Source organism: Crinia signifera, chromosome 19 (genome assembly GCF_055691185.1).
Source record: "Crinia signifera chromosome 19, ASM5569118v1, whole genome shotgun sequence".
NCBI classification, from domain to species: domain Eukaryota; kingdom Metazoa; phylum Chordata; class Amphibia; order Anura; family Myobatrachidae; genus Crinia; species Crinia signifera.
Window position 1 is genome coordinate 64,383,968 of NC_139226.1, and position 12,099 is coordinate 64,396,066.

Sequence of the window (12,099 nt, forward strand, 5' to 3'; positions counted from 1 at the left end):
TAATTTTGGCTCTTTAGGAGCCAACGTGAATGACCCCCTTATTTTAGGAGCCTACAATAAGGGAGGGGGAGAACAGAAGTAGTTATGTTGTACAATAACCCTATTAACTACATTTATTTTCATTTTTGTTTAATTAAAACTTAAGGCAAGGCATAATTGATCTGTTATAAACAGCCTAATTAATGCTCATTTGCAAGATAAATTACACAAATGAAACTCAATAAATTGAAAAAAATGTGTATTTATATTAGGATACTTGCATGATTTGAACATTAAAGTGATTTTTATAAATAAAGTGAAAAAAAAAACCTCAGTTTTCTTGTAAAATAATTTTATATACTAAGAAAGTTTTGTTCACAATACAAACATGGGTATACATTAAATTCCACCATTTTTCTTTTGTCCTGTGTACAATGGGTTTCCTCAAAAGAAAAAAAAATCAGACAAACAAAAACTATGAAAAGGTTTGTTTTATATGTTGAGTGACAGAGGAAAGAGGGCAAACATATGGCAAGTTGTATTCACAAAACATATTTGGTTACCATTAACTAACTTCACTAACCCCTCAAATGACTGATTCATTCATACCTGGTAGAGAATCTGCTAAATGTATTCAGTTCCATTATAACAAAATAAGCAGTGATTCGTTGACTGTTCCCTCAATTTATAAGTACTGTAATACTTCATACTATGAAGGCCTGCTCATTGCTAGAATTGGTGGTCAAAGCATCACTAGAGCATTGGTTCTCAAACTTGGCCCTCAGGACTCCACGCAGTTCATATTTTCCAGGTCACCAGACAGGTACACTCATTACTGACTCATACGTTTCAGTAGATCCATGGGTGGAGCTAATTATTTCACTTGATTCTGTGATGAGACCTGCAAAACATGCACTGTGTGGTGTCCTGAGGATCAACTTTGAAAACCTGTGCACTAGAGCATTATAAGCCAGCAACCTTTAATGGCAGAGAGCATGCCACATGAACGGGGAACCAAAAACAATCTTTTCATACTGGTGTAAGAGCTACAAATATGCATGTATAGTATTCCAGAACCTGTAAAAATTAAAGATACTTGAGGTAGGTTTTGCTCCATTGGAGAAAGACTAATTTCCTGGTATACAAGACTTCTTGTTGGCACAGATGGTAAAGCTCTATGACAAGCTATGGAATGGCACAACGTGAAGTTCTCCAAGACTACCGAACGCCAATGCTGCACAGTTAGCGGATATAGTGCAATTATATTCAAATATCTTAAATTTACACATGGCACAGACATTTTATATATGCATTTTTGAAAACAATGGGGTAGATGTAATGGAGCGATTTCTGTGAACAGATGTGATCTTGGTGCTATGGATTTCAAATGGCAAGAATTTAAAAGGAAATACCAAGCTAATTTGTTCTGTTTAATTCCTGCCTCTTTAAATTCAGACTTACTTGCTGAGGTCGCTTCTGTTCAACTAAAGGGGCCTACACATTGGCAGAACCCTGCTGGGATGCACGGCCCTGCACGTCGCTGTCACCCGGCAATTAATATCCAGCATGCTGGATAAATCTAGTTAATAGCTATTCAGGGTGTTCTACCTAGAGAACACTGGTCCTGAGAATCACTCAGCACACAACAATGACACATCGCTGTGTGCTGAGCGATCTTGCGGAGCATTCTGAGCGATCTTGCGGAGCGTTCTGAGCGATCTAGCATCGCTCAGAACGCTCAGCAGTACTCCCTGTGTGTAAGCAGATTAAGTCACACCCATCACATTTATAGATTTACTTATCACATTAACCATAAAGGGGGATTAAAGAGAACATCAACTTGGTTGATTTAGCAAATTGCTAACCGTCTGTACAGATAACGGGATTACCGCCAAATGGTACATGACACCGTAGAGCCAGTTTGTAATAGCTAAAACCGGGGCTTGATATAATTATTTTGAACAACGAAAGGGGCTCAGTGTTGTACTTCTGGTGTATCTCATAGAGCTATGAAATATCTGTTCCCACATGAGCTTCCAAATTCATCATAAACCGCTTTTAGCCAATTATGTTTCTTTCTGTAAACTTCCCATTTTATTTAAACCCATAAATAGATGACCCCTGAGGAAAATCCACAATTACAGCAAGAATGACTGGCAGGGGACAAAACAATAGCCTTCATCTGGAGTTAGAGTTGTAGACAATGGTGACAGACGTGCACGTCAACAAGTAACCAAAGTAAATGGATGTGCTTAGAGGTCTGTGTTCATTTAATCTTCACATAAAAATATATTTTTTAGTGTCCACAAAAAAGACAGGAGCAAAGAGATCAGTAGGTTCGCATAGTAGATATATCTTTGGTTTGGGGGCTCTTATTTTGCTGTTGGGGCAGAATGCTAAAACATTTAACAGGTGACCTAAAGCTGTACATGTCTAGCTTACCTCCTAAGCATCAAGTACATTTATTAAAGTTCATGCATTTGACAGTAGTGGCATATATAAGCACATCGTATGAGGTCTTGTGGAGCATCTTGAGGTCTCATTACTTGTAGTACTAATAAACAGCCTTCATTGCTTTCGTTCTGGAGAAGATATGTCAAACTCTCTACAGCACATCACCTCCATTGTACGATCGGCAAGCAAAATAAATACAAATATTGCTCTCATCACTTCCCAGTAACACCCAACATATCAAGTTAGAAATGACAGATCTCCGCTTTTAGAAGAACTGATCCACCGCATATTGTGGCCATCTTCGGGAGTGCTTCCGGGGGACTTTCAGGATGCGGCTGGCAGTTAAGTACATATTTCATTATTATTTTCATGGCACAATATCAAAACCACTCAGGAAAAAGTGTTGGCTTTTCAATATAAAATATACTTTTTTTCCACTTTCATTTTAGGCACTCAATGTATGAGACGATGGTGAGAGTCACTATACATCTCTTTCTTGTAGTCATACTTTACAGTAGTCCAACTGTTCAATACCAAAAGTCTTTAACATTCATCATCATGGCAAGTCTCTCATTGATTTTCTTTATGGTATCTTGCTAAAAGTGCCAGAATGACACTCATGGGAAGCCCCAGTCTGAGTATAAATCAAGCACTTGGAAATAAAAGCTGAACGTCTATCAATGTTTCATTCTTGCTCAATAAGACTTGACTGGGACCCGATGATAATGCATAGTCAGGTGTTGTCCGAAAGTATGCATTTTCTTGGCAAGAAGAACTGCTTAAGTCACATTATAGAACACTTTCTGACTTCCAAATATATTCACAAGATTCCATACACCATGATGGTTTAACATTCTCACATACTGTATATAGGACCAAAGGAGCATTACTGTACATCTCCAACAGTACAATTTACTTTCTGTGACTCCCTATGTTAAATATATCTTAATCTTAGAAAGAACTGGCCACACATCATGAGATTGAAAAGTGAACCAGGTTAAAATACTGTGTAAGCCTATTATTTATAAAAAAAAATAAAAAAAAAACTTTAGTGGGCAAAAATAAAAAAATTATTATGGTGACTATAGATACAATGTTTCGACCACAGAAAGTGCAAAAGTTACATTTCAGTGGGGTCCAAGAAGCTAGATTAAAAAAAAAAAAAAACAGTAAAAAAGAAACATTAAGTGAGAAGACGAATGTCGATAGTCTCCTATCACACTCTGTTTTCCTCTCCTTATTCTTAAATTGGTGCCGTACCGTGAACTGATGCACTTGGCAGCAACATACAGATAATGTTAAAAAAAAAAAACATTAAAAAAAAATTAAACACCTTATGACAGCTGCGGCTTCTGCATGGTTTCCCAGTATGGAAACTGTTTCACACACAAACATATATTTATATTTATATATAGATATTTATATATATTCCTTTTGGCTCAAAACATAACACAGAAGTTTCTGTTAGGGTGAGGTCTTTGTGGTTTTGTGGCCCTTCCCCCTCATGTCCATGCATCCTTTTAAAGGGTCCCATCCCCACGTTCTAGGTATCCTCTACCAGGAAGAGGTTCGAGGAAAACAGGAGATGCCTCCAAGTTTGCCAAAAACAGCCAAGTCCTACAAGGCTGAGTCATGGGGAAGGGTTCCTTACAGCTTAGTCTTTCACCAGCCTATAGATGTGATGCTGAGCGCCATGCTCACTGGTGGACACTTCAAATACGTAAGCTATGCAGAGAAGCAGTTCTTGGGTGTCTCGATTTGTAACCACCTGGAGAAAAATTAGATAAAACAAGCAAAAATTAATTATTTTGTAAGAGACATAACCTCAAGTAATGAGGCTGAATTAATAGATAGTGCTAACACTGAATACCCCCTTATTTCTGACAGGGGAAATAGCACCCACCGCCTATTCACTGCTGCCGTTTCCGACAGCCTTGAAGGGGGACTCCAACACAACAAATCCGACTTTAAAACAAGTCGGATCTGTTTTGTCGGATTTTCTTGTTCACGGCCGTATCTCGACAATCCACGGCTGTTTTCGCTGACACATCCACTTTTCCCTGCTCGACAGACAGAACATTGAATTCCACCTGTTGAGTTGCAGGCGCACGGATCGAATACGGCCCAGGATTCTGACTGTCCGGATGTTCCAACAGTCGGAATCCCACATTGAATACCCGTCTAAAACTTTAATAGACATCACATCTGTTTAGTTGTCATTGACATATTAATACCCCTATCCACTGCCTGGTCACATGTATTGCACAACTGCAACGCTGTAACATTTGTGTATGACAACTTGATTACAATGAGAGCACATACAATTTCCTTTAGCATTTTCTTTATGATCATGGCATTATTAGAATATTGACAGGTTTTCTCAAAGTGAACAGTATAAGACGTTCACTGCTGTTGAGTATGTGGTTTATGTTGCTAATTGATTTAATTCTTCATTTATGGAGCATTTTGCTCTGTGAGCCCATAATACACCTTCAAAAGCAAAAGGTGGTCAACCAGTAATATGGTCTATACTGTAAGGCAGGTTTTCCCAACCTGTGTCTTCAAGGCACACTAACAATCTAGGTTTTAGTGAGCCGTCCAGCCTTCAGCACAGATGATTAAATCCAAATAACTGAGGTACTAATTAAGTCACCTGTGCTGAAGGCTGGACTGTTAAGGTCCATACACATTGGGCGATTTTTCCCAGTGTGTAAGCTGATGGGGAAACTCAATGGGCTGAAAAACACTCAGTACATACACACTGAGCATTTTTCTTCAGTTTTAGCGATTTTCCCACATTTTTCCATAGCAGGACATTATGGAAAGCTATAAACTCCACTGCTCATCTGCTGGTGATACCAGGGGGAAGAACACATCAGCGCTCATTGCTGCCCCAAAACACACTGGGTGGCTTTCAAGCTGAAAGCAGCTCAAACAAGTAAACTTAGCTTTCAGTTCAAAGTTGCCCAGTGTGTATGGGCCTTTATAGGAATCCAAGGTTGGAAATCCAAGGGGAAGTCCAACAGAACATCTCAGAAATATGGAAGCCTACTGTACAATGCCCCTCCCAAATTTTACATTTACCATCTTTTGTTCAGAACATATTGTACATTTAAATGGAATATAGTGGTAAAACGTCTCCATTTGTGATTAGTAATTTTTACCTGTAGTATAGTGAAATTCTCTAACACACTGTTCATCATGTATTTTTCGGGAAGCTGCTTTAATTTGTGGATGAAGTTGATGAGATATTCACACATGGGTGAGCGGTGGATACGATACAGAAAACGACCATTTTCAAACCGGGCATATTCTGTCTGTGGACCAAACAGGACACATACACAACAAATTAGCCAGTGAGCTACAGTCAAATTTTCAGACCTCTAGACTAGATTCTCAAAGAGATGAAGAACATAAACAGCGCAAAATGCAATAGGGTCAGCAGAAATGTCTATGTTCACCATATACCAAGGACTAGACTGACCAGTATAGGAGCTATTATATATAAACACACACACACTTCAAATAAAGGTTTTCTTTTTCCCCCCCCTTCATACTGTACATATGTGTCCTCATAAATCTTGTGAGCATCTTCTAGCATGGTGCGTGATATATAGGACATGTGTTTATCTGTGTGAACGAGTCTCTGAATCTGTACACAAAGTTCTACAATATAACTGCCACAGCTTTTTTCCCAATAGATTGCCTGTTCTGCTCCATATACTGATTTAGTCCCACACAATATACACCTTTCATATAAAAAAATTGATCAGCACAGTCTTCCTAGCTGCACTGCATTTCTAACTAAAGGCCCATACACCTTGGGTGATTTTGAGCTGAAAGTTGCTCAAAACACCAAGTTTGAGCGGCTTTCAGCTCAAAGCCGTCCAGTGTGTATGGCCCGGCGATGAGCAGTGATGCGCGCTCCCGCATTATCCCCGGGAAAGCCACTCATCTGCTAGTATTACCAGTAGATGAGCGGCTTTGTGGTCGACTTTGCATAGCGATGCGCTATGCAAAGCCGTCCGCTTACAGCGCCAGGCACTGAGTGGCTTTCCCCCAGCGATGACAGTGATCATCGCTGTCCATACACACTGGGCATAACCGGTACAAAAAGGTGCCTGACATAGGCAGGGTTGTACGGGACCTGACAGCTCACTCCTGACAGGCATCTCATGCTGCATGGCTTATGCAGGCTAGATGTAGGAGGACACATTTGTAATCTCCCCAGAAAACAGTAACACAATATTATATGCACGCTGCTGAGACTCATTGTGTACTTAGAAGAGTGTCTCACCTCTACTTTCTCCACCACTTGTTTTCCGAAGGAACATACTTTGGAGGAACAAGTGATGGTCATGTTCTCAGGGCTCTCGTACTGGCTGCTTACACCATAGAACACACCTGGTTCATCCTGAATGCTGGTATTGAGGTCAGCCTGTCAGTATATGAAAAGAGAAGAGAAAAGACAATGAGGTTTATTTAAAAAAAAAATGTGCTACAGTAAGTGCACAAATGATCTTTAAGTAAAAGCATTCAAGCAGATGTTTGCTTTCATTAGACTTTACCAGAAAAATATAATTGGTTTAGCACATAATTGGTTATATAAAATAATAATACAATTCAACATATATAATACAATAATTGGTAATATAATTGTTTTAGCGCCATATAATTGGTTTAGCGCATATTACTTTTATTGCTTCATTAGCTATTTCAGTTATATCCTGGCATCAATGTACTTTATCATGTATTTACATTTGTTTTATTATCTAAAAGCTTCACTCAATACTTTGTACTTAAAATACAGGGAGTTCGAAAATTCCCTCTACAGCCATGAGAGTCTAGAGAAGGACAACCCTTCAACACTAAGGGCAGTATTCAATGACCCAAATCGCGCTGTGCAGCGAATCCTGTTTAGGATTCGCTGCACATTCGCCATGTTCTAGAGGGCTGGAGCCCTCGCTGCCAGCCCTCACTGACACACTATTCAATGAGGCAGGGGCTCGCTGCCCCCGATGGCGAATGTGAACCCCTGCGGCGTAAGCCTGAAGACGGCGGCAGGCAAGGAGATGGAAGTCTCCCTGCCTGCTCCAGAATGTATGTTGGGGGGAGGTGGGCTCCCCGGGACCCAGGCAGCACAGGCTGCCCCCCCGGGAGAGCCAACAGGGCACTGCACCCGATCGTGCATATGTAATGATTGGGAGCAGTGAATATATGAATACGTAATGAGCGGCTCTCGGCCCCCTGCTGGCTGCTATGTGTAAAAAATATATATATATTTTTTTTTTAATTAAATATATATTCATGTGCTGTAAGCACATGAATAAAAATAGCATGCCCCTTCTCAGAATAAAATTCCTGATTTTTTTTTACAACAAATTTAAAAAAACAACAACATTATTTTAAAAGTTCACATTCCACTTCACCATGAAAAGATGGCGATTAGCTACACAGCGAAAATCACTTAGAAAGCAATTCGCCATCTTCTCATTGAATACACTCATGGCGAATCACATTGAAAAACCACAGCGAGTTGCGAAGAGTATCAGACGGTGAATTGTCCCTCATTCACTGTTCACCGTCGGCAAAAAGTGCACGTGGAATAGGGTGATTCACTTTGACACAAAAAAATCACCTTCCAAAGTGAAAAAAGCACAAATTCGCCATGAAACATGGCAAATTGGCCTCATTGAATACTGCCCTAAATGAAGATAGTGTTCATTCGGTACTTATATGTTAGTTGAGCACCCACTAAGCTATTTGCTTAGTTTTACGCGTCTGCTCGCCACGCTTCGGGCTCGGTGGCTCACCACACTATATAAAATCAACTCCATTCCGACATGGATATTGGTGGTATGAGCGTAGTAACTATAGTGGGCGCCCAACTAACATATAAGTACCGTTCATTCTAGCACCCGCCATCTTTGAAAACCCATGCAGTTCCTCTTCCCTGCCTGGGGTGTCGCTGTCTGCTGTGGTGTTTCTAGCACAGGTCTCGTTTGCATATCAGTGCTGATATACAGAGCACACTGTGCTAGAAGCACAACAGCAGACAGCGACAAGAGGAAGTGCATGGGGTTTCAAAGATAGCAGCAGGTGCTAGAATGAACACTAGTAGATATGTGTAACAAGTTCTCTTATTTCCATGCAAATAAAGTGTTTATAAACAATTATGTTGTAGATTACTTGGTACGCATTTTCTGTGGGGAGGCTCAATTAGCACAGCCACTGTGGAGGGCCTTTTTGAACTCAATATATAAGCCCGTTCTACTTGATCATATGGGCTAAATTTACTAAGTAGCCGCTTTGCAAAGTCATTGTATGACAACAGTTTTGACCCCAATCTTTAAAAATTGCAATAATATTAAAATCAAACACCAGTGGTTTTGCATTAATATCTGCGGGGTTATAACCAAACCATAGTAAATCTAGCCCTATGACTTAACTTGATCAACTAAGAAAGAAAACTTGTTTTGTTATAAAGAACACCTACATATAAATTATTTCAGTTACAAATATGGATGTAAAAAAAACCCGGTACTTGTTTCCTACCACGGCGCTCATCACATCGCATTCCATAAGGCACACGATGCGATGCGAGCCGATGTTATACAATTTTAAATTGTATACCATCAAATTGTATGCCATTGTATGGCATACACAATGGTATACGATTTTAAATTGTATAAGCACCCTAATGGGTATTTTTCATGTTAAATGTGCCCCCTATAAGATAAATAATTGTATAAGCACCGAAGCGTGGCGAGGGGACGTGGAATACATGTGAAGTAATGCGTGTCCCCTCGCCACGCTTCGGGCTCGGTGGCTCGCTGCGCTCTTCACACTATATAAGATCAACTCCACGCCGACGTGGATAGTGGGGGTATGAAAAGGTCGGAGGACGCATACCGCCGCCCCTCGCCGGCTCACTGCGCTCGCCACGCTTCGGGTTGGCGTTGATAGTGGCGGTGGCGTGGGGGTGCATTTAACATTGTAAGCACCTATTAAGGTGCTTCTACAATTAAAAATCGTATAGGGGACCATTTAACATTGAAAAAACCCATTAGGGTGCTTATACAATTTAAAATCGCATTGCATTGTATGCCATTTACAATGGTATGCAATTTTAAATTGAATACAATGCCATACGACTGAATATCGTGGGCGCCGTGCTAGGAAACAAGTACCAAAAAAACATACAATTACAGTTTCAGCTATCATAGACCCAGTCATAAAAAACTTCAATAATAGCAACAATACCCACTCCTTTGCCTGGAATAGTAATAGCAACATAACCCACATCTGCCTAAAAACTGGAAATGAGTACTTAAAATAGGATTCATTCAACTTTCTACTGAGACCAAGTTACAAAAATACAGAAACAGAACGACTGGTATTTATAAATTGATAAGATAACAAACGTACCCACAAATAATAAATGAGTAGATGTATGAAACGTATAGAAGTGAGCCAGTGTACATTTCCCATGGCAGACAATCAACGCTACGTTTAATTTTATAGACTGCTTTACTGCAACGCTAACCGATTGCTATGGACAACTCACTTATCCATTCTTTTCACCGATTAATACATCTCTCCTAAAATAACTATGTGCATGTAAAATCACATATTGCAGAATTCCCAAAAACAAAGCCTTTATGGAAAGACTTTGCAAATAAGCAACAGAGCTACTGTAATTACAACCAAGTTAGCTGGAAATTCTTACCCAGAACTTGACCAAAAAGAAGGCATTGGGTGGCCCCTTCTCATACAGTTCTTTAAGCCCTCCCTTCTTCTCTGGAAACTTGTCATAAATCTGACGGACATCCACAGACTCCAACAAGGAATCGCTATAGGAGGGATTAGACTGGCTGATGTGCACGTACAGGTGCTTGTTGTACTGTTGAGAGAGTGCAGAACAAAAAAATTGAGAAATCATCTACCTCCGTCTAAGAAGGAATTTGTGAACCAAAATAACCCCCATAATAAGGATCGACTCCATGGTCCAAGAACGTATCCTGGATTCTTTGTGTTGAAATGGCTGCGGCACCCAAAAACAGGCTATCATGGATCTCTTTTCAAGCCTGCTAAAGGCCCCCATACACTACGCGATTTGGCCCCGATTTCACCCGATTCTGGAGGATTGGGCCGGGAAATCGGGTGAAATTGGCCAAATTGCGTAGGGTATGACATCTGATCTGATCTGATGCGCGGTCCCGTGCGCATCGGATCAGATCCAGATGTCGGACGGTCTGCACATAAAGGCCCCCATACACTAGGGCGACTTGTCCTAGTTCCTGGGAACTCAGCCAATCAGCGGCTGCCTAGTCTTTTGAATAGGATTTCCCTCTATTCTCCCACCGCGCCCCCGGTCTCTGCTCAGCATCTGCGCCGCGGTCCCCACTCCCTGCCTGTCGCTACACCTTGTGCCGCTCCCCGGACCAGTCCCTGCTCCTGTCGCTCCCCGGACAGCTACCCACTCTGGGAGTCAGGAGTCTGGGAGACAGGTACCCACAACCATCCGCTGCCTGCCGCTACACCTTGTGCCTCTCCCCAGGCCAGTCCCTGCTCCTGCCGCTCCCCGGACAGGTACCCGCTCCCAGCCTGCTCCTGATGCCCCCCAGATTTTTACATGTGATAAATCGCATCCGATTTATCACATGTAAAAAATGGCACATCAAGTGCCAAAACTTATCAAGCTCCACCGGGGAGCTGCCCGGGAAGCTCAGGGGAAATCGGGGCTGACTTGTCCTTAGGGCAAGTCGCCCTAGTGTATGGGGGCCTTTAGGCTCAGAGAAAAAAATAATCTGTCAACTGCATCTTGTCGGTTGTTTTCAGAGCTAATTGAATGGCACAAATGATTCAATTAGCATGCTAAAATCAACTAACTGAATCCCACCCACAATACTGAAAAAGTATTTTCCATGCAAGACAAATGGTTAAAATCATGGGCACAAGTATAGGTGATGCCACTGGTGGTGACCCACAAATATCTTACGATAATAGCAGTTTTTCAAAAACTCGCTACTTACACCTGTGTGTGCAGCTACGTCAGCGTCAGTCAACACTTAGATAGTTTGTTAGTTTAAAAAGAGGCACCATGTAAGCATCCAGTATTATAGATGTTGGTACAAATAACACGAAAGACCTACTACCCACTACAAAATATAGGATGTGATCATCAAATCAGAGGAAACATGGTAGAAATATGTATATATAAGATTATACGCTCAGTTCTCCACAATATATACAAATGGCTCTAGGCACCCAAGAAATTTCGGGCTGGCTTATACTTACTGCATCAGGTTCTCCTTGTTGCTCCATAAAGGCCAAGAACTCAACAAGACGCAGTTTTGGTGTTCCAATCGAACGCCCCTGCCATGCAGGCCCTGTTGGTAATGGGGAGAGGCTGGCAGGACTTGCATTATAACCTACAAACACATAGAAAAAGTGGTAAAATAAAACCCATAGATATTTAGCACTGTGCACTTCAAGCTGGATCAGAGTACAAAATGAACAGGCATTTAAATATACTGGTAGATGGTCTAATACTACTTACCCAACTATTACTCTATAGTAATTCCCTATGTAATTATATGGGGAGGAAGCAGGTTCTGCATTTCTCCGTGTATTGGGAAAAATACCCCAGGGAATCCATATGAG

General features: G+C 41.1%; 1 protein-coding gene across 2 annotated transcripts in view; it reads right to left on the bottom strand.

Annotated features, from left to right (window-relative positions):
- Positions 1-314: 314 nt before the first annotated feature.
- The window catches only part of LOC146042617 (transcriptional enhancer factor TEF-1-like), a 91,951-nt gene continuing 80,166 nt past the window's right edge, over positions 315-12,099 (bottom strand). For both annotated transcript variants that reach the window (XM_083162698.1, XM_083162699.1), the window contains exons 8-12: positions 11,734-11,867; positions 10,163-10,336; positions 6,731-6,871; positions 5,598-5,750; positions 315-4,201 (exon numbers count right to left, since the gene is read on the bottom strand). In XM_083162698.1, the coding sequence (XP_083018824.1) occupies positions 4,088-4,201; positions 5,598-5,750; positions 6,731-6,871; positions 10,163-10,336; positions 11,734-11,867 (716 nt within the window). In that variant the 3' untranslated portion in view covers positions 315-4,087. The remainder of the gene's footprint in view (positions 4,202-5,597; positions 5,751-6,730; positions 6,872-10,162; positions 10,337-11,733; positions 11,868-12,099) is intronic.